The sequence below is a fragment of the Pipra filicauda genome, unplaced genomic scaffold (assembly GCF_003945595.2).
Source record: "Pipra filicauda isolate LSUMZ 115617 unplaced genomic scaffold, ASM394559v2 scaffold415_size613988_pilon, whole genome shotgun sequence".
Classification (NCBI taxonomy): Eukaryota; Metazoa; Chordata; class Aves; order Passeriformes; family Pipridae; genus Pipra; species Pipra filicauda.
The window spans coordinates 445,255-466,945 of record NW_024104549.1 but is presented as its reverse complement, the minus strand read 5'-3'; the positions used below and the strand labels follow the sequence as shown (position 1 = coordinate 466,945).

At 59.5% G+C, this 21,691-nt stretch overlaps 1 protein-coding gene across 4 annotated transcripts in view; it reads right to left on the bottom strand.

Moving 5' to 3' along the window:
- Positions 1-1,048: 1,048 nt before the first annotated feature.
- Positions 1,049-21,691, bottom strand: part of GSE1 (Gse1 coiled-coil protein) — a 101,582-nt gene continuing 80,939 nt past the window's right edge. Inside the window, exons 3-17 of one of the 4 annotated variants that reach the window (XM_027737893.2) lie at positions 15,986-16,204; positions 12,322-12,521; positions 10,663-10,844; positions 10,331-10,528; positions 9,919-10,110; positions 9,138-9,460; positions 8,407-8,731; positions 6,123-6,703; positions 5,410-5,522; positions 4,786-5,056; positions 4,539-4,646; positions 4,033-4,404; positions 3,158-3,439; positions 2,631-2,734; positions 1,049-1,861 (exon numbers count right to left, since the gene is read on the bottom strand). In XM_027737893.2, the coding sequence (XP_027593694.1) occupies positions 1,727-1,861; positions 2,631-2,734; positions 3,158-3,439; positions 4,033-4,404; positions 4,539-4,646; positions 4,786-5,056; positions 5,410-5,522; positions 6,123-6,703; positions 8,407-8,731; positions 9,138-9,460; positions 9,919-10,110; positions 10,331-10,528; positions 10,663-10,844; positions 12,322-12,521; positions 15,986-16,204 (3,605 nt within the window). In that variant the 3' untranslated portion in view covers positions 1,049-1,726. Of the gene's footprint in view, positions 1,862-2,630; positions 2,735-3,157; positions 3,440-4,032; positions 4,405-4,538; positions 4,662-4,785; positions 5,057-5,409; positions 5,523-6,122; positions 6,704-8,406; positions 8,732-9,137; positions 9,461-9,918; positions 10,111-10,330; positions 10,529-10,662; positions 10,845-12,321; positions 12,522-15,985; positions 16,205-21,691 lie in introns of all 4 variants that reach the window. The other 3 variants (XM_039385488.1, XM_039385489.1, XM_039385490.1) reach the window with 3 other exon arrangements.

Genomic DNA, 21,691 nt, shown 5'->3' with positions numbered 1-21,691 from the left:
TGGCAGCGGCGAGGCCAGAGGCTGGCGAGGCAATTGGGGATTTAAAAAAGATTAAACTAATTTCTGTCACAAGGGCATTTTGCTTTTTAATCTTGCACAGCTTTTTATATTTGGTGAAGCCAATGGGAGAGCGGGGAGCAGAGGGGGGTTGGGGAGGGTTAATGCTTTCTTTGCAAGTGCAACAAGGGAATTTAAAGCAGGAAGCAGAGGTCACCTTTTCCTGGAGATGTGAGCCGGTCTCGTGGTGAATTAAAAACAATTTATAATAAATAATTTAAAAATAATAATAAAAAAAAGGCTTCCCTGGGGGAGTTGGGGCACACGATGGGTTAGAAAGAGGCTAAAAATGGCACCAAGCCTGACCCTGTCACCCCATCCTGGTGGCACCAGGATATCCCTGCCCGCCAGCGGGCACAGCTCAAACCTGGAATGTCCCCATGGTGCCACCAACAGACTCACAGAGACCCTCTTTCCCCCTGCCCAGACTGCCTTAGCACTGCTCTGATTGTCTTGGTATTTTGGGAAGAGGGACAAGGACACCCCAGTGCCACCCACCCCCAAACCCTCCAGCCCTCGGCGCAATTCCTTTGGGTTTTGAATTTGGCAGGTGGAGACTGTTCAAGGCTGAGACACCACCTGACACTGTAACACCCACAACTACCTGATTGGAGCAGAAAACACCCCAGAAAGCAAAGGAAAAGGGTAAAAATAATAATAATAAAAAAAAAAGACCAACAAAACACAGGAGGGTGGAAGGACTCAGCTTCCCAAGGGACTGGTTGGTGGGACAGCACTGGAAAAGGGGATTTATTTTTCCCGGGTTTAAATTCTTTTTAAAACACTTCAATATATTTTCTGGCCTGACCAGCAGCAGTACAAACACTAAAAGCAAGTTAATCCTTTTGCCAAAAAAAAAAAAAAAAACCAAAACCAGAAAGAAAATAAAAACAGGGAGGGAGAAGGGGAAACAAAAAAAGAAAAAAAAAAGCAGAAACATATTAAAAAAAAAGGCAAGCTTTTTATAACAATAATTAAAGCAATAAAAACATACAAAACTTTGTTGTTTTTTAATATATATACACAGTACAAGGCTGAAGCACCTTTTTTTTTCTTTTTTGACTGTTCAATCCCAAAGCCAGGGTGACAAGGTGACCCCACGCGTGTCCCTGCCCCTTCCCCGCCAACCAGGAACAAAAAGGGACCTTCAACCAGTTTATTGACTTTATTTTTTGATAGCGAAGTGCATTTCCAGTGGAAACCCCGGGATGGGGGTGCCGTGCCGGGAGCAGGGGGCTCGGCAGCACCCGGCCCCGCGGGGCTCCGCCAGCTTTAGTGTTGTCGGTGGAGACTTTAATTGTCTTTTTTTTTTTTTAGAAAAAAACCAAAAGAACCAACAAAAAAATGAGCGTTATAAAGTGTGGGTGGGTGAGGGGGGGGGCTGCAGCGCCGTGGCCCTCCCCGGAGGAGGGGACAGGCTGGGGGCTGCTGGCCGTGGGATGGGCTCCCCGGCTCCCGTGCTCCTTTGCTTCATGCATGGCACATTCTCCGTTTATTTATTTATTTATTTCTTCTTTTTTTTTTTTTTTTTTTTATTATTAATGTTCTTTTTTTTTTTTTCAATTTTATTTTTTTAGCTTCAAACCTCCCAGTGAAAAATATTAAATATTCAAGGTAATAAAATAGATTATTATTTCTAGACTATATGTTCGGCCTGGCCCAAGGAGCGTCACCTGGGATACCCCTTGAAATAACCCCTAGACCACTGCATTGCAGGCAAGGCAAGGCACTTCCGCAGGTGATCCAGCTCGGCTTGCAGGCGTTCCCGCTCCGACACCATCTTCTGCTTCTGGGTCCTCAGCTCCTGTGGGCAGCCAGGGACAGGGAATGGTCAGAGGGCAGCAGGGAGTGCTCGTGCAGCAGTGGATACGGGGTGCCTCGGGAATAGGGTGGGGGGCACTGCAGGGGATGGGCAGTGCAAAGTTTGGGACACAGCAGGGGATGGGGCACTGCAGGGAATGGGAACTGCAGGGAATGGGCAGTGCAGGGTTTGGGACACAGCAGGGGATGGGGCAGTGCAGGGAAGGGGCAGTGCAGGGATGGGCACTGCAGGGTTTGGATACCACAGGGATGGGCACTGCAGGGTTTGGATACCGCAGGGATGGGCACTGCAGGGAATGGGAACCGCAGGGGATGGGGCAGTGCAGGGAAAAGGCACTGCAGGAATGGGCACTGCAAAGGGATGGACACTGAAGGTAATGGCGCACTGCAGGGAAAAGGCACTGCAGGGATGAGTACTGTAGGGATTGGGCACTGCAGGGATTGGGATTCCTTGTGGAGTTCTGGACTTGCCTGGATGCCCCAAGGGGAATGTGGTTGCCTGTGGTATAGGGTGAGGGGAATAGAGTAGGGGGCACTACGAGGGATGGGGCACTTCAGGGAATGGGCACTGCAGCACTGCAGAGATGGGCACTGCAGGGATGGATGTGCTACAGGAGGATCGGGTGCCTCAGGGACGGGTCCCTCTCAGAAGCCCAGTGCCCAGGAGGATGGGGACCCCGCAGAGGCCAGATGCCCAGGAGGACTGGGCAGCCCTCAGAGCCCAGGAGGACGGGGTGCCCGTGCCCACTCACCGCCATGCTGTGCGACAGCTGCTCCGCCGTCAGGCTCAGGCTGTAGTGCTGGGCCTCCAGCCGCCGGCACTGCGTCTGCAGCACTTGGCGCTCCAGGTTTTGTTCTGCAAGATCCAAGGGAGAGGGGCTGAGCACCGGCTCCTCTGGCTCCAGGCCTGGCACAGAGGATGCCAGCCCTGATCAAGGCTCTGCCCAGCCAGCAGTGATTGTCCCCAGCACCCCAGAGCATCCCCAGCCCCTGCACTGCCCACAGGGAACCTCTGGGTCCCGCTGGGAGCATGCTGGACAGTCGTGAATACACTGATTTTTCACATATAGATCACTTTTCACCAGTGCCTGTCACTTTCATGCTGCTCCTGCAGTGCTGTAGATCCACCAGTGCTTCCCCAGCCCATCCCAGCGGGAACCAGAGATGCCTCCGAGGGGAAACAGCAGCACAAAGTTGGGGTTTACCCTCCGTGGCCCACCCCGCCCCTATATAGAAGGAACCCCTATATAGAAGGAACCCCTATATAGAAGGAACATACCTTCTATATGTTCCTGGTAAGCTTCAAAAATTGCCTCGATCCCTTGCCACTTGGGCCTGGGGTAGTCTTCCTCCTCTTCCTCCTCCTCCTCCTCCTCGTCCTCTTCCTCAGAGGCCGAGTCGCGGGGCAGCAGGGGCAGTGCCCGGTGGGCCAGAGGCCCCTCGGCCGTGCCGTTGTGGGGGGGCCCGGCCAGGCGGGTGGACGCCTGGAGCTCCGGGATGTTGTAGTGGATGGAGGCGTCAAGCTTGTGGTTCTGCTCCGCCGTCAGCGCCGCCGTCCCCCCTGTGGGCAACCAGAGTCAGCCCCCTGCCCGTTCCCTGCGCCCCCCAGCGCTGCCCTCCAAGAGGGATGCTCCTCTCAAGGCTTTAATTCCACTCTACCAGGACTTTTGGGGGGCTACAGCGTTTTTCATGGGTTTTCATCGCTCCCCATGCACTGCAGTAGCTTTATTTCTCTCACTCATTGAATTCAATGAGTTTGGGGGGGTTGGAGCTGGGTTATCCCAGCACCTTGTTTTTAGCTTCATAAATGAGCTCTGGGGATGCTCCAGCAATGAGGTTGCTGGTGACGAACCCTGGTGGTGGGACAACAGGGTGCTATAGCAGTGGCACCCAGCTAGATTCCCATATTCCTGCTTTTTTTTTCTGAACATCAGGAAGAATTTACTGAAAGGGTTGCTAAATACTGGAAGGGCCTGCCCAGGGAGGTGGTGGAGTCCCCATCCCTGGAAGTGTCCAAGGAATAACTGGACGTGGCACTGAGTGCTCTGGGCTGGGTGACAAGGTGGGGATCGGTCACAGGTTGGACTCAGTGATCTCGTAGACCTTTTCCAACCTCAGTGATCCTGGGATTTTGTGATCTGTGCTTCCTGTTACCTTTGTGCTTCTGCAATGCCTTCTGTGTGGACTGCAGCACTGACTCGTGGAACTGATGGGCAAACTCCTCGGCAATGAAGGGCTCCCAGGGCTTGCTCTTGCCGTTCATGCTGTGAGACAGTGGCACCGGGATGTCCTTGGGCAGGGGACCCCTGACATAGCTGAGGATGCTCAGTGCCTTCTTCCCGGGGTGCCCATCGCTCAGCCGGGGCTTCTCCGCCAGTGCAGTGCCCAACTCCTTGGCCCTCGGTAGGTCCTGGGGTCTCAGCTGGTCTAACCTGCCAGGCTCCCCCATCTTTGGCACCTCCGGCACGGAGACAGCGATGCCCACGGGTTTATCCGGATCCAGCAGCAGCGGCGGCACCGGTGGCTCTTTGGGAAGAGGAGGAGCGACAGCTGCAGTCAAGACTCCGTGTGCCCATCAAGGCAAAGCTGTGGCCCTCATCCCAGCAGGAAGGGGATGCTCCCAGCCGGCCGAGAGCCAGGGAAGGACTTAGCGTGCTTACCAGTGGTCGGGGCATTAGGGCTGTCCCGCGGGGAGCTCTTCACCACCACGGCAGCCGGCGTGGTCTTCTGCTTCATGGCCTGGAGCATCTCCACCAGCTTCTCCTTGTCTGCGGCATGGGAAGCTGAGGTTTAGTGTAGCCTCTGCTCAGCAGAGCAAGCTCACGGGCCCAGGCAGGACCCCTCCGTGGCACCCCCAAACCAAGGAGCGGGGCCCGGCCCCGGGCGTGCGCGGGGCATGGCTGTTACCTTTCCTCTTCTCGGCGCTGATGTGCGTGAGGTTGAAGATGGTGAGGAAGCGCTTCTTCTCCTCGAAGTTGGGGCTGTTGTTCATCTCGTCGGGGCTGTAGCGGGTGGAGAGCGGGAGGTGCGGGGAGGGTGTGCGGCGCTTGTTCTGCACCGTGGGCGGCGAAGGGCTCCGCTCCCGCAGCATCCGCCGGCGTTTGCGCCGCTTCTGGCTCAGCAGTTCCTCCTTCTGCTGCTGCGTGGTGAGGCCGAAGAGCTGCAGGAACTCCAGCTTCTGGGGCGACAAGGGGGAGAGCAGAGCAGGGTCATCCCCGGAACAATCCCCATCCTCATCTCCATCCTCATCCCCATTCCCATCCTCATCTTCATTCCTGTTTCCATCCTCATCCTCATCCCTACCCTCATCCCCATTCCAATCCCCCTCCTCATCCCCATCCCCATTCTCATCTCCATTCCCTACCTCCATCGCAATCCCCATCCCTATCCCTAACCCTCCAGTGCCTCTGCAGCCAGCTGAAGATGGTGGCTTCAGCACAACACTGGGAGCTGGTGCTGAGGAGGGGCTGCTCCTCCAGAGAACATGGAGGGACGGGGGGACCAGGAGGGGACAGGGAGTGCCATCAGTACCTCAGAGGACGTGTCCAGCTTCAGCGGGGGCTGCTCGGCCACGCAGCGGAGATGGGCCCGCACCTCCTCCTCATCGCTGTCATCACAGGAGTCGTCCAGGTCATAGTAGTACCCTGGGGATGGGGAGAGGCTGCCCTGAGACTGGGGACACCACAGAGACCTTCTGGGATCCCAGGAAATCTTCTGGAACTCATTGGGACCCCACTGGGGATGGGGGTGCATCAGGGTGCTGGTGCAGTGGGGTGGGATGCCAGGGGGGAGCAGTGGGGGTCCAGTGTGGGGCCCAGCGGGACGGGAGGTGCAACTCAATGGAGCCCTGTCCCCCCTCCAGCAGCCATGGGACCTTGGTGGGCATCGCCCACCCCTGTGTCCCTGCTTGGCACCGCTATGGGATAGGTGGCAAGGGGTCAATGGGGCAGGGCCGGGGGGAGGCTGTGGCTAAGCCCCACAACCCAATGGAGGGGAGAGAGCAACACCAGCCCCCCACAAGCGCTCCATCTCCTCCTCACCACCGTTCTCCTTGCTCGCGCAGTCCTATTAATATTTAAAACCCACTTATTAGCCTCAGTTCATCATTTATTAATTGGGCATGTCTGGAGCGGAGGGTTTACCGAGCCGCTCAGATGCAGGAGCGGCGGCATCCCCGGGAGACCCCCCAGCCACTCCCCCGTCACCAGGTCCCAGTGCCAGTAGCAGCATCCCCGGTCCCTCACCTTTCTCCCGGGCCTCCCGCCGCCGGCGCTCCTCCAGGTCCAGTTTGCTGACCAGCCTGCGGTGCTGCTGCACGAACTCGTCGTAGATGTACATGGGGTCCTGGGCGCGGGGCTGGGGGGGCCGGTAGGGCGAGCTGGGCTTGGTGGCCTCAGGGAAGGGGGTGGCCGGGGGTCTCTGCTGGCTCAAGATGCTCTGAGTGGACTTTTCCAGCTCAGCTAGGAAGGGGGTGTGGGTGAAGCCCCCGTGCTCTGGGGCACCAGGCTCCCGTCCCGGGGGGTATTTCTCCAGAACATCCCTCTTCCTTGCCCCCTCCTCCAGCTTCTCGGGGCAGAAGACCCTCTCCACCTTCACCAGCGGGATGCCCTGACGGCTGGGCTCGAAGGGGGCTGGGTGGCCGTGGAGGGCATGGGGCTCAGGGAGGCGCCGCGGGGGATCGGGGGGGTTCTCCATCAGCGAGACAGGGTTCCAGAGGGACGTGGTGACAGGGTGGTGCTGGGGTTTGGGGGAGATGAGTGGTGGGGGCCCACCGAAGTGCTGCCCTGGCTCCCGGCTGCTTGGCTCGTGGCGGCTCGATCCCGACCTGCAGGGAGACGAAAGGACCGGAGAGGTGAGGAGCCGGCACCGCCACTGGAGAGCTGGCAGCACTCCAGCGCCAGGGGATTTTAGGGAAGAAATATGCCAGTTAGGGCTGCCCAGAAGGGTTTCTGCATGTGGGGCTGCCATACTTGTCCCCTCCTGTGCCACCAACCTGAGGGACGGCGGCAGAGTTAAGGCTGTGCATGGGAGGATTGGGCAGGGATGTGGCTGCATCCCCAGGGTGCCAGGCAGGAGACCCCAGGCTTGACCCCCATGTGGGGACAAGAGATCCACTAGTCCTGGCACAGCCCCGGCAGCCAGGGCAGTGCCCCAGTGCAGCCCTTCTCTGACAGCCAGAGCCGGAGCCAGCCCGTTAGCAGGATAAATATTTCATGTGCCCAAGCTGTGCATTTAACGCTTTTCCGCTCCAGCACCCTGAAGCTCCGCACACGGAGCAGCGGGTTCAGCTCAGCCACCATCGTGTCACCGCCACCATCGTGTCACCGCCGGCGGAGAGCACCACCTGCCCTCTGGGATCAGTCCCTCTCCCTCCCCACTGGATGTGGGATAAGGATGGGAATGGAGCATCCCCGGCTGCAGGTGTTTCAGGGTGACCTTGCTGCCTCCTCTCCCGTTGGGGTGGGAGGAGCGGATGGGGAAAGGAGCCTGCAGCGGGCACTCGCCTTTGTGCCGCCCCATGATCCGCTCCTTATTATCCTTGATGAGCCGCACTAATCCCCTGGATACCCAAAAATAACAAAAGGAGCAGGCGGCAGAGCTGGCTGGATGAGCCCGCACTGCTTAAGCGCTCAGCAACGGGGGTGAGCCAGCCCCTGTCAATCAACCAAAGGGTGCAGGCACGCTCTGCTGCCCCCCCAAACTGCCCAGGCTCAGCACAGGTGCCCCCTAAACGAGGCATCCCAGTGTCTGGCTCCGCTGCATGAGAAGGGGGAGATGCAATTAGCGGTGCCGGTGGCTGGGCAGCACCTGGCCACTCGCCGCTGGCCCCCGGCCACCTCCTGGGCTCTTCGCCTGCCGCCGCGCAGATGTCGGGCACCGGGAATGCTGGACGCTGCCAGCACAGCCGGCCTGGCTGGCACCGCCTGGCAGGGACCTGCTGGTGCCAGCCTGGACACCATGGCTTTGGCTCACAGGGATGTGTGAGGAGCAAGGGGTGCGGCAGTGGGGTGATGGATACCTGGGAAGGGGGCAGAGCTACCTACAACTCTGTGGGTACAGCCATGGGTTAGGGGGGAAAACTTATAGATCATCATAGAAAACTTATAGATCATCATATCACAGCACCATGGAATGGTTCGGTGCTTTACGATGACGGGACCTTAAATCTCATCTTGTTCCACCCCCTGCCATGGGCAGGGACACCTTCCACTAGACCAGGTTGCTCCAAGCCCTGTCCAACCTGGCCTTGAACACTTCCAGGGATGGGGCAGCCCAGCTTCTCTGGGCAACCTGTGCCAGGGCCTCACCACTCTGACAGGGAAGAATTTTTTCCCAATATCTAATCTAAACCTGCCCTCTTTCCATTTAAAGCCATTCCCCCTTGTCCTATCATTCCATACCCTTGTCCAAAGTCCCTCCCCAGTTTAAGATATGGATATTACAGCAAAGAAAGCTGCAACATGGGAAAACGCAGCTCAGTTTTAGGGGGAATCCCCATCCCTGGAGCAGGGCTGGCATCATCCCTACCTGGGATGCTCAGGCCGGTGCTCGGGCTCAGGCTGGCTTGGGACACGCCCCATGTCCAGGTGCTGCTCCAGTACTTGTTGCCGGAACTCCGAGACTTGGGACTGCCGATCCTCCTTCTCCTGGCGCAGCCGGCGCTGCCGGGCCAGCCACTTCTCCTCCTCATTGGTGCGGTGGATGAGCAGTGCCGTGGCCGCGCTGCTCCCTGGCAGTGGGAACACGCTGTGGTTGGGGATAAGGCTGGGAACTGGGTGGTGGGAGCCCGGTGGTGGGTGCAGGGGGTGCTGGATGGGCTTCGGCGTCGGCAGTACCGAGTCCTTGAGTTTGTCTGTGTTGGAAAAGGGGTGATGGAGAGTCAGGGCAGGGAAAGAGGGGGATACCCATGGGTGGCTATCAGGGAATTTTGGGGTGAGCACCCCTGTGGACAGGAGGGACCCAGAGCTGTGGGGCTGGAGCTCAGCAAAGGGTGCTGCCCTCTCACAGCCAGCATGCACGGCACCGGGCAAGGTACCACCCAGACCGAGTCAGATGGCACAGGCACCGTGCTGCTGCTCTGAGCCACTGCAGCTGGGCTCTTGGCAAAGCAAGCTGGCAGCCAGGAGAGCCCAGCTCCATCCCCAGCCACCTCCCAGGGCCACCGACTGCCGTGGCTTTGCCATCTGGAGGGGAGAGGGGACCAAGGCAAGCTGTGCCAAAGGCAGCAACTCATCCAGTGCCACCCATGGGGATGTTACCTGGTCTGCCGGGTGCCAGCGGCTCCACTGGTTTGCCCCGCTCCTCAGCCAGGTGCCCCCGCAGCCCGTGCAGCTCTGCCACGGGGAGGAAGGGCCCCTCCATGGCTTTCACCATGCTCAGCTCCTTCTCCCGGGCACGCTCCCGCTGCCTCTCCAGCTCCCGCTCCCGCTCTTTTTCCCGCTCGCGTTCCAGCTCCTTCTCACGTTCCCGCTCCCGTTCCCGCTCCTTCTCCCGCTCCCGGTCGGCTTCTCGCTCCCGCTCCTTCTCCCGCTCCCGTTCCCGCTCCCGCTCCCGCTGCCGCAGCTCTTCATCCATTTGCAGCCTGCAAAGAAAAGCCCATAAGAAAAGCACCAACCCCAAACATCCACTGGAGCACCCCAAACCCACCCCCAGATGCCTGTCACCATCCCCCAGAACACCCCCAAGCCCCACCCCGTGCCTGTCAGCATTCCCTGGAGCACTCCCAGACGTGCACATTTTCCCCAAAGCACCTCCAAACAACCCTTGGTCATCTGTCAGAATCCCCTGGAGCACCCTCGAACCACCCCCAGTCACTTGTCAGCATCCTCTGGAACACCCCCAAATCCCCAGATGCCTGTCAGCATCCTCTGGAACACCCCAAAACCCCCAGCTGCCTGTCAGTGCCCCTGGAGCACCCCCAGCTAACCCCCAGCCACCTGTCAGCACCCCCTGGAGCACCCCAAACCCACCCCTGGTCACCTATCAGCATCCCCTGGAGCACCTCAAAACCATCACCCCCACCCATCAGCCCTTCTGTACCTCTCGGCAGCGAGGCTGGAGATGCGCTCGGACTGGAGGGCGGAGAGGGAGGAGTGGGAGAGCTCGGGGGGATACCGCACCCCCGAGAGGTGCAGGTGCATGGCCGAGGGGTGCAGGGGTGGCAGCGAGCCCGGCGCTGGCAGCGGGTAGAAGGGGGACCGCAGTGCCGACAGGCAGTAAGACTCGTCCATCCTGGGAAGACAGGGATGCTCAGGAGGGCCAAAGAACCCCCCAGTTCCCCACGTGGAAGCTGGATGGGGGCCGCCTTCTGCTGGGAGAAGGTGTTGAGAGAGCCTCAAAATGCCCCCCGGTGCAGCCCAAACATCCTTTGTGGATCACTCTCCCAGTTCCCCAGCCCACAAGGCTCCTCCTCCAGCATTTCCCTGGGATCCCGAGGTCCTGAGGTGCCCACCTGAAGGCAGGATGTGGGAAGGGGTGATGTGTCAGGTAGCTGGGGTGGTAGTAGGCGGCGGCGGTGGCCGGGTCGAGGCCGAGGGGCGGCAGGGAGGACATGCGGAGGTCCTCGGCCGTGTGGTAGGGACGGAAGCTCCGCAGGTAATCCTCGGTGACCGCGCTGGGAGGCACCACGTGGTGGACCGGCCGCTGCAGGCTGGGGGGGTAGGGAGATGGTCACCATTCCACCCTACCCCCCTGGGGAGATGTGACTCCCCAAGACGGGACAAGAGCTCGCAGGGGACAGCATCCTGCAACCCCCCACCCTCCATTCATTCCGACCAGACTCACTTGAGAGGTGGGAAGCGGGAGTCCTGGACCACGGAGCTGGGGGGCAGCCCGAAGGAGTAGGGTGTCCCCAGGAGGTGGGAGGGGACGGTGGGACCCCCTGCTTTCTCCTGTGTGAGTGGGGGCTCCGAGATGAGGCGCTCGCGGCCAGTGCTGCTGCTGCTGCCTCGTGACCCTGCTTCCTGCTGGAAGGCAAAGGGGCAGGAATGCCAAGGTGGGCATTAGGGGATGGCAGAGATCCCACAGGAATGGAGTGTCACTGCTGTGTCCCTACCCAGAGACCCCCAGGGGGTTCCCAGTGTGCTCAGAGGGATCCCTGACTGGCACCAGTTCCATCAGAGCATCCTCCTGCATCTAGGCTTTAGAAGTGCAGCTGGAGGGGTGTTAGGGTCTGGGGGGCTACACTAGGGGGGCATCAGTGGGAAAAGGGGTGCTGAAGCCTGAGAAGAGCTGAGGGCAGGACACCCATTACCTGCCTGGAGATTTATGGGCTGCTTTGTTCTCCAGAGCTATTAATCATCCGGGGAGGACACAGGCAGGGGAAATCCAGCCGGGCTTTGATAACAGCCATAACCCAGGGGTCAGCCTGGAATCCTCCCAGCTCCCCTCTGGCATCAACACCCCCACCCTGACATGGGGCCCCAGCCGTCTCCCATCAGCTCCCATCCCCAGTGCCAGGATGATCTCTCCCTCCAGCTGTGGAGGCACCCCCCAGCAATGGGGGACCACTTGGGGTGACAAGGGAGCCTGTAGGGTCTGACACTTAAGGGGGTGGCCCCCAGCAAGGCAAGTTTGGGTTTAAAATTGATTCTTTTTCATTGCACCTTCTGTGTTTAGCAGCTCAGCAGGAGGATGGCAACACCCACAGCATCCCCCACCCTGTCCATCCCCCCCCCGTCCCGTCCCATCCCATCCCATCCCGTTCCCCAGACCCTCCAGGGCAAGTCGCAGGTCCCCAGCCATTAGGAACAGCCCCAAGGTCACCGCGGCCGGCACAAAGGGCGCCGTGTCCCCCCCTCCCCGCCACCTCTGCCGCCTGCACGGAGCAGGCTCATTGTGCGTGCCAGGCTCTGCTCCAATTACCTCCCGTCTCGGGGCGTCACGCTGCGAGCGCGGCTCTGCCACACAATAACCACGCTCGGTTACCCCCGCGCCGGGGAGAGGCGGCACAGGGGGGACACGGGGGGACACGGGGGTGGGGAGCACCCGGACACCCCACACACCCCACCGAGTGCCCGGCGATCGAGTTCCATTTATTTTCCTCCCCCGCCCTCGGCGTTTTGCATCCCCTACCCTTGCCTCTCTCCGCTTTGTGGTTTAATTAGTCTTTCCAAGTGGCATAATCCCCCCGGGAATCTGCTTGTAGCATGCGGAGGAGAGGAGAACCACTAACGATGCTTCTTAATTAGCCGCTCCCCCCCTCCCCGCGCTTCCTTCTTCCTCGAGCTCCCCTCTGGATGGCAGCCCGGGGATGATGGCAGCCCAGGAATCATGGCAGCGCGGGGACATGGCAGCCCCGGTGACTACAGCAGCTCGGGGACACCACGGGGAGGAGAAGGGACATAGTGGGGGGCAGCCCTGTGATCCCTCAGGAGCAGCGCAGATCACAATCACACCCTCCAACCTTTGAGGGGGCTGGGCACCCAACAAACACAGCCATACCTGTCTGCCCTCGCTCCTCCAGACCCCGTTGACCGTCTTGGTTGGGGCGATGGTGACGACGGGCGGCGTGCTGGGCACGCTGTGCCCCCCCGGGGGCACGATGATGGGGCCCATGGGGCCACGTTTGGGGGTGCTGGCGGGGGAGCTGTGGTTGGTGGCTGGCGAGGAGACTGGGGACGACTCGCTGCTTAGTGAGGACCCTGAAATTAAAAATTAAAATGAATTGGGAAAACACAGCAGTTAGCCAGATGAAAGCACCCTCCAAAAATGACAGAGCCACTCCTGACAGGATGCCCCACTGCAGGGACCAGGGATGCTCGCACGGTGGTCAGCATCCCACCAGATGCCCAGACTGGACCCTCATCCTCCCATCCTGGGGTTCCCAGGGAGCCTGTACCAAGGTAGGTTCCCACTGGTGCAAAAGGGCTTCACCCCACATAGTGGGATGGGTACCCTCTTTCTCCCTAATAGGGGCTTCCAATCCCACTAGTCTAATAAAGCCTCTTGGCACAAGTGACACCAATGAGATGACAACCCCAGATAGCCACATCTTCTCAAGCTGAACCCAAAGACTCCTTAATCCAGCTGCAAAAGTTTCTATGCACAAGCCAGGGTACCTGGAGACACTGGGATGGAGTGACTCCCCAAAACCCTTGAGCAAAGCTTTGGCCTTATTTGCATAATACATCTGTATTTTACATTATCCCCACCCCAGGGATGCTGGCCATATTTCCAAATGGAAAAATGGAAATGGAGTTAAAGCAGAAAGTGGGAAAAGCAGAGATGGAGCAGAAATACAAATTCCACATTAACCAGGGCACACGGTGCCTGGCGTCTGCTCCATGGAATGCTGTCCAATCCTCAAACCCAGCCAGGCGGCCTGGGGGGCTCTGACCCCCCAAACCCTGCTCCCTCCAGCCTGGAGTCTGGGTCAGGGGGAAGATTCTGGCATACCAGCAGGGATCAGCCTTTGGAGAGTGAGGAGTGGCCCATGGTCACCACAGGGTGCCATCAGAGAGCTGACAGCGATGCTCCCTCTGGCACTGAGCCTGGCACTGAGAGTGGCCTTGGCTCCCCTGAGTGTGCAAGGTGTCTCCTCAGCTTTCAGGTGTGCAAGCCCACTCCCCTGAGTGTGCATGCCAGCTCCTTGCCCTGTGAGCACACCAGCTGGCTCCCCCGAGAGTGCCAGCAGCTGCTCCCTCACCCTGTGACCCTGCAACCCACCTCCATCCCCTCGCCATCCTTGTGACAGCGGAACACCAGGAAGAAGCAAGGTCAGGAATGCCACGGGGAGGCAGGAGCATCCCCAGGCAGCGGGAAGGATGCTGGGTGGGAAGGATGCTCCAGAAGGATTCTCAGCGGGAAGGATGCTCGGCAGAGCAGAGGCCAAGCGGAGCATCCCACTGCCGGCCGCCCTCCTGTATTAATTATTCCCGAGTCGCTCCGAATCGCTTTCATTTGAAGAGCAGCAAGGCTGGGGGAAGGAGAAAGGCTGTCCCCGACAAAGGAGGCCGCCACACGGATTTGACACCCACTGAAGTCTATCTTGTCAGCGCAAGGCCAACAACAATTAGCAGCCTAATCCCCTCTGAGCTGGGAAGCCATTACTCACCACGCGATAGCGTTAACAATCAATACCATCACAATGAGCCCGGCAATTAATGAAGCTAAAGTCTTACTTCAGAACCTTAATTCTCGCTGTGTGGCTTTAAACGGGAGGGTTTGTGATCGTTATAATTAACTGGTGGTATTCAGCCAGGAGTTAGTCAATGAAACTAATCTGGATTGGAGATGACAAGAGGCACAGTGTGATGGTGTCACCTTTGTTTTCTGACCTCCCGCTTCCCGCTCCGCGATAGCAGATTAGCAGCCCGGGCTGACAGGCAAATGTAATTAACAGCTGAGACCCTGACGGAGAACAGGGAAAAAAGAAGGGAAGGGAGGGTGGAATAAAACCCACCCTGCGGACAGCCTGGGGCAGGACAAGACGCAGCAGCCCCCGGGCAGGCAGTGGCTTCGTGGGGCTTTGCTGGAAGGAGCCCCTGGGCAGGTGGCGGTTTCAGGGGGCTTTGCTGGGATGGGGTCAGTTAGGATGAGCCCCAGCAGTTTGGGACGCTGTGGGACAGTGGGACATCCCTAACAGATGCCCCAGCAGAACTGTGAGTCCATAAAGCCAGAAAAAAGACAGTAATCTTGGGTGGATCTTGTTGGCATCACCCCATAGCTGGCAACTACTATGGCAAAGCATCTCCCACAGTGGGAAGGGAAGAGGAGTGAGTATCTCCTGTTGTGGGAAGTGGGTGAGGATTTTGGTGCAAAGCCATTAATTTCCTGATGCTAAAAGCCATTGCATGGAGAAAAATCTCCTTCCCAGCACACCCCCAAACCCACACCAATTAAAAACCTCCAGGATGAGCCACTTGGGGCACCCAGATGGGCGAGGGCAGGGGGGTTTTGCAAACAAACTATGCATGTGTTAAGGGCAAATCCAAAGGGAATGTTACTGCTTCTCCCCAGTGCCATGAAATCCATGCCCAAACCTGATGACGTGCTTTGGGATGGGCTGAGCAGTATTGGGAGGGCATGAGCTGTGGGGTACCGGGGGGGAAGAAAAAGCAAAATAATCCCCCAAACCCAGTCGATTGCCCCAAAGGAAGCAGATGGGTTCCAGAGGAGGCAGCTGGGGAGAACCAGGAGTTCCCAGCAAGGATGAAACATCACCAAGACATGGTCCCCTCAGTTCACAGGGACCTGGTGTCCCCACATGCTTCCTTGGGAGCAGCTGATGCTTCAGGTCATGGCTGTGATGGGGCTTTTGGGGGCTGGTGGGGGGCTACGAGGAGGGTCTTGCAGACGGTCCTTCTAAAAAAAGGGTTTCCCAAATAGAGCCTTGAAAAAATGGTCTTGGAAAAAGGCTTGTCCCAATAGGGCCTTGTTAAAAGGGTCTTTTAAAGAGGGTCTTCCAAAAAGACCTTGCTAAAAATCCCTTGCAAAGGGGTTGAGTGTCTTCTCCAGGGATCAAAGTGCCCGGGTGGTGGGCAGTGACCCAAGGGGAGCACCCACCAATGCAAATGCCACGGATAAATGCTATTTCATCCTAAACTGATGATGCCAGCAGCCTCCTGGTGAAACACTTCACAGCCTGGGGACTGGCTGCCTCCCCTTCTGTATGTGGGACAGCCCTGGCAATTCCCATGGGACATGCTCCCTGTGGCAGTGGGGACCACGTGGTGCTCCAGAACCACCTCACATCCCATCACCCCACATCTGAGCAGACAGGGGGGCGTGATGGAGGATATGGGTGACAAGGGACGGGGACGTCCTGGTGAGCTCAAATTTGCCATTTAGTCATGGAATTTGAGGAAGGAGCAAATCTGAGGGAACCTCTGGAAAGAAACAGCATTTGGGTGAAGCGTGGTGGGAGGGAGCAGGGCTGTTTTTTCCCCCACACTGCTCTCTCCCAGGCTTTCTCCCAGGCTATGGTGAGTGATCCGGCATTTGGATTACTCTGGCTGAATTGAATTCCTAAACTGCCCCCTCGAGACACGGCGCGGGGGGGAAAGACATTAGCTGGGAAATGGCAAGAAAACAGCAGCTCCCGGGTGGTGGCGGGGGGAAAGGCACTGGTGTTTGTCACTCCCCTGTCCCCTATCCCTGTCCCTACCTCGGGGCTCCTCGGCTTGCTTGGCGAGCTTGCGGAGAGCGGCGGCGAAGCTGGAGGAAGGTGCTGCCTGGACGGACAAAGTGCTGCTGGCTGCAGGGCTGCCATTGGGGACGATGGAGCCGTTGAGGGGGGATGGGGTGAGGGGGCTGACGGTGGCGGTGGTGCGGGTGGCAGTGGAGAGCATTCCTAGGGACGGCGACTTCGGCTCATGGCTCATGCCTGTGAATGAGAGAGCCCGGGTTAGACAGGGCCTAACCTGGAGAGTGGATCCTCAATTCCCCCCCGCCTCCGCCCCCAGAGCTGGAACAACTAGTGGGATGAGCAAGACCTTCCCTCTGGTTCACCACCCCAAAATGCACCCCGAGTTCAGGCAATGGGGGCATCCAATGGCCTCACTGAATCCCTGGATAATGGAGTAAGGGGGTTCAGTGGGGCCCCACGGTAAGGGAGAGGGTGTTTTGAGGGACACGGGGACTTCAGCATCCTGATGGAGGTGATGAGAGCAAAGCAGTCCCCTGACTTTCATGGTACTGCCAAAACCCAAAGCACCACTGCTGCAACCCATAATTGCCACCACTGCACCCCTAAATCCCCACACTGTATCCCTGGATGCTCAGCACTGCACCCCCAAATCCCTAATCTGCATCCCTAGATTGCCAGTATTGCACCCCCAAGTTCCCACCACTGCAGCCCCAAATCCCCACCATTCCATCCCTGGATCCTCAGCACTGCACCCCCAAATCCCCAATATTGCATCCATGGATCCCCAGCACTGCACCCCGAAACTCCAGCACTGCACCCCCAAATCTGTACCACAGCACCCCCAGCTCCTCAAAATGCACCTTCAAATCCTCACCACAGCCCCCCAAAATCCCCTTCGTTGCACTCCTAAGCACCAAGGTGCTACAGGGCACAGTGACCCCCAAAACTGGGGGTTCAGGAGCTGAGCAGGAAGGTGCAGCCCACCTCGTGTCCCCCGAGCTGTCACACCAGTTGCTCCAGGGCTCTCCACCTCCCGATACAGTAACTGCTGATGTCAGGGCCCTTAAAATAGACTTCACCGAGCAGCTTCATTAACACCAGCCTAAAATTAGCCCAGCTCCCAGGTGGGCAGGCGGATGGTGGGGGAGGGTCGCGGGGCAGCTCCCCAACTCCCAGTGGGGCTGGAGGCAACTGGAGGCATTGATGACGCCAGAACATCTGGAGAATCCCATGATAGGGGGTGGGTGGGTAGAGCATAACCGCGGGAGACACTGGAGCATCCCGTGGCAGCGGCTGGCTGGGTAGAGCGCCGGGCGCTGCGGGAGCCGGGGGGGCACGAGTGGCACTCAGCGTTGATTAATCTTTGCCCCCCGGCCCCAGGAGAGGCGGCCGGCGCGGCGGCACGTTCCCCTCTGCCCTCATTATACAAGCATTTATTAACTCCGGTGCTCTCAGCCATTGACTGCCGCCTTGTCGACACGCTCGGCTCATGTAAATTCATTACCAGAACAGCTGGGAAGCCAACCCGCCACGCCAGCCTGGCCCCGGCACCCCCAGGCTCTGCACCGGCACCCCCGGGCTCTGCACCAGCACCCCGGGCTCTGCTTCAGCTTGTGGACCCCCGGATGAGTCCTTGGTGTCCCCCCAGGAGCAAGGCACGGGGATATACCTGCCCCACCAGGCACCCATGCACCATACAAAGGGGATGCAGCACCCCAGGCACAGCCTGAACTCCCTGGGCGCTGCCCTGCATGCCCTGAGCACTGCCCTACATCCCCCAGGCACAGTCCTGTATCATCCAGGCACTGCCTGGCATCCCCTTGGCACAGCCCTGCATCCTCCAGGCACTGCCCCAAAGCTCTCAGGCACAGCCCCATGTACTTGGGCACAGTCCTGCACCCCCTGGGCACTGCCACACATCCTCCAGGAACTGCCCTGCACCCCCTGGGCACAATCCTGCACCCCCCAGGCACAGCCTTGCACCCCCAGGCACTGCCTGGCATTCTCTTGGCTGCAGTCCTGAATTCCCCAAGCACGGCCCCACGTCTCCCAAGTATTACCCCACAGCTCACAGGCACAGCCCCACACCCTTAGGCACAGCCCTGCACGCCATGGGCACTGCCCCACATTCCATGGGCATCGTCCCACATCCCCCAGGTACAGCCTGGGCACATCCCTGCATTCTTCCAGCACAGCCCCACAACCCCCGGGCACAGCTTTGCAATCCCCAACCACTTCCCAGTGCCCCCCAGCTTCTCCCTACCTATTAACCCAGGTATAACCCCCCCCCCATTTCAGCCCCAATCCATGTCTGGAGACACTTTGCCAGCCACTCGGTGGGATCAGCTCACTGGCACACGCTCTCCGGGCACGGGGCTGGCGGCAGGGCATCACCCGTGTGATGCTCAGCTGATCCCCGCGGCCCCAAACGCCTCCCGGCAAACTCATGATCTCAATGGGATTTGCCAGGAGAGCGCAGGGCAGCTGGGAGCCGGCAGCTCGCCGGGAAGCGTGCGGGGAGCTCGTGTGCCCCCCGGGCTGAGCTGTGCCGCTGCCCCAGCCGGGCTCAAAACCAGTTTTGCTGCTTCTTCCCGGTGATAAAATCGGCGCCTCCGCCCCGGCTGGGGCCCGAGCAGCGCCGCTCACCCGCCATGCCCCGACGGCGCTGGCGTCCGTCTGTCCAGGCGTCCCTGGACTGCTCCAAGGGACAGCTGCCAGCTGGGGAAACTGAGGCACGGAGAGCTGGCTGGGCAGGAGCATCCACGTGGGGATGGGATGTGGGGCCACACTGTGTCCCTCCTTCTGTCCGGCATCCCGCCGCCGGGGCCGTGTTGATGCCACTCACCCCTGAGGGCGGCTGGGGACGCCGTGATGCCCCACGGTGAGGTGCTCCCCCACGCCTGCTCAGCTCTTCCCCGGCTGCTTTTCCCAGCAGGCAGATCCGTGCGGAAAAACAGGTCAAGTTCTGTGCCTGGAGCAGTCCGGGGTCACGTCAGCAGTTGCCTCACCGGGGCGGGGACATGAACCCCAAAACAGGGCAGGCTGTCCCTCCACTGCCCCCGGCCCTGTGGGGTGCAGGGCTGACACGCCCAAGTACCTGTCCCTGGGCAGCTGCTGCCTGTACCCCTCCAAAGTGCCAAGGCGGGGGGGCTGCAGGGCTGCAGGGCACCTGGGGCCCTGCTGAGGCCATGGGGGAGGTTGGGGACTGGGAAGCAGGTGATGTGTCACCCTGTCCCCAACCCTCCCACAGCATGTGCTCAGGCACAGCGGCACAGGGAGTGTCTGGCATTCCCGGTGCCCGTTGGCTGCTGGCCACAGGAGTAGGCAGCTCCCTGCCCGGCAGGAGGAGGAGAGGGGATGGCAGGGTCACTGCCATATTCCCCTCACCCTTCCCTGTGCCACTCCTTCCCACAGTGCCACACATGGCACCTGCCATGGGGTTTGGCATATCCAGTAGTGCAGGACCCCAAGCCTCTGGCTTCTGGAGCGGTGTCCCTGCCCCCCTCACATCCCCGGCGCAGGGCTGGGAGCTGGGAGCTGGGAGTGTGCCATGTTCTCTCCATCTGCTCCTGATGATGCTGGCGGGTTTTTTGGCAGCGGGAGCCTCCTCCGGCAGCGAGAGCAGAACCAGTCTGGCTGCCTGGTGGGGCTGGAGACAAATAAAACCCACCGGCAGCCGCTGCGGGCAGGCAGGAACGGGCAGCGAGGGGCAGGCATGGGCTCTCAGCACCCCAAAATCCCCGGGCAGGGGATACTGCTGTCAAGAAACAGGAAGTGGGCAGGTTTAGCACCTTGGCTCCAGCTTGCCCCCTTCCCAGCACCTTGAAAGGCCCCTAATGAGCATAGAGTGCCCTTGGGAGCAGATTGCCATTGAACTTGACCTGCACCAGCCGCCCGCTCTTACAGCAGCTATTTTGAGCTCCCGGGCTCCCGAGTGCTGGAACTAATAATTTATTACCAAATACGATCAGGCAGCAGCTCCAGCCCCTGGCAAATGGAGCGGAAAAAAACCCAGCGCGGCGGGAGGCCGAGGGAGCAGGGAGAGACGAGCATCCTGCATCCTCCTCCCCTGGGATGGATCCGCACCCAGCCCGCAGGACCGCCGCTGGGATGGAGCCCACTTGGCCCAGCCCTCTGGAAGGCTCCTCCATGCTTGCTCTGGATGACTCCCCAAGGGATCTGAGGCGATCAGGTCCCCCCTCAGCCTTTCCTCCCTCTCCCAGCACCTCGGCTCCCGCTCCGTCGCCGCATCCAGCTGCATGCTCCGAGCGGGAACAGCTGCTCTGCATGGATTTTCAATGCTAATGGCCTCACATTGTCAGCCCCCCTCCCCGCTGTCTGAATGCAGCAGGCAGAGCCCCAGGATGGAGGGCAGGCGGCCAGGGCCACCGTGTGCCCGTCGTCCCTGCCCACCGTCCCCCTGCCACGCACCCCGTCACCCTCTTGGGAGCCCACGGGCAGGGGACAGGCAGAGGACAGGCAGGAGGGGCCATCTCCTCTTCTGGTGATGTCCTGCCGAGCCGCCACACGTTTTTCACCCCTCATTAAAGCAGCTCTGCCGCTGCACCTCCAGCACACTCCATTAATTAATTAATTGATCGATCAGAGCCCACATTCCCGCTCTCCCTCCCCACCTCCCAGCATGCAGCCAAAATGAAGGGAGGGGGCCAGACTTGCTGTCCCCAGGTGTCCCCAGGTGCAGCCTCTGTCCAATTTTAGGTGCGCAGGGCAGAGCCCAGAACCCATCCCAGGAGCATCCACCATCCCCTTGCAGGGGTCTGGGTGGGTCCCCTGAAGTAAGGAGCACCTTCACGGCCAGGGATGGGATTCGGAGCTCCCTGTGGAGCCCAGCCCAGCACCAAGCATCCGGGCACATGGCGCTATTATCCAGCTGGGACTCCATCGATCACTCCTCCATGGACCATTGATCTGGCAAACGACAACAAGCAAAGTAATAAGAGCTCGTTTGGAGGGCACAGCTCTGGGAGAGGCCACGGATGGAGTGATGCCGGATGGTTTCTCTCCCTTCCTGGCCTTCCCAAGCCCAGGCCAACCAGCCGTGGGAGCCTTTTCAGCCCACAGGAAATCCAGACAGTGAAAGATTTACTTGAAAGCAACTTTCTGCTCCATTTTTGCCCCATTTCGAAGCTGGGGGCTTCGAAAATCAAGTGCCTGTGCCCCAAGGATGCTGCTGATCCCTGGGCTTCTCTGCAGCACCCAGGCTGGGCTGGCAGCTCCTCTTGGCTCCTGATGCCTGGATCCAGGTGCCAGTCATCTCCAAGGATCCCTCTGCTTTGGGGGAAGTGAGGTACAGCCTGCACCCCTTTGCATCAGCTGCTGCTGCAGCAGAATGGCTTCATGGGGTGCTGGTGCTCCATGGGGCTGCCAGGCATCAGGTGGGAGAGAGCTGGGCATTCAACTGAGATGCTGGGCATCATGAGGGGGAGATTTGGACATTGCACTGGGATTCTGGGCATCACCTGGGAGAGACCTGGGCACTGCACAGTGCTGCCAGGCATTAAATGGTGCCACTGTGGAATTCCATGGTGCCATTGGGCATTCCACGGTGCCACTGAGCAGGGCAAGGTGCTGTTTGGCATTCCATGGTGCTGCCGGGCATTTTGTGGTGCCACTGAGCTTGCACAGCGCCGTTGGGCATTCCATGGTGTCACTGGGGATTCCAAGATGCCGTAGGGCACCACATGGTGGCATTGGACATTCCAC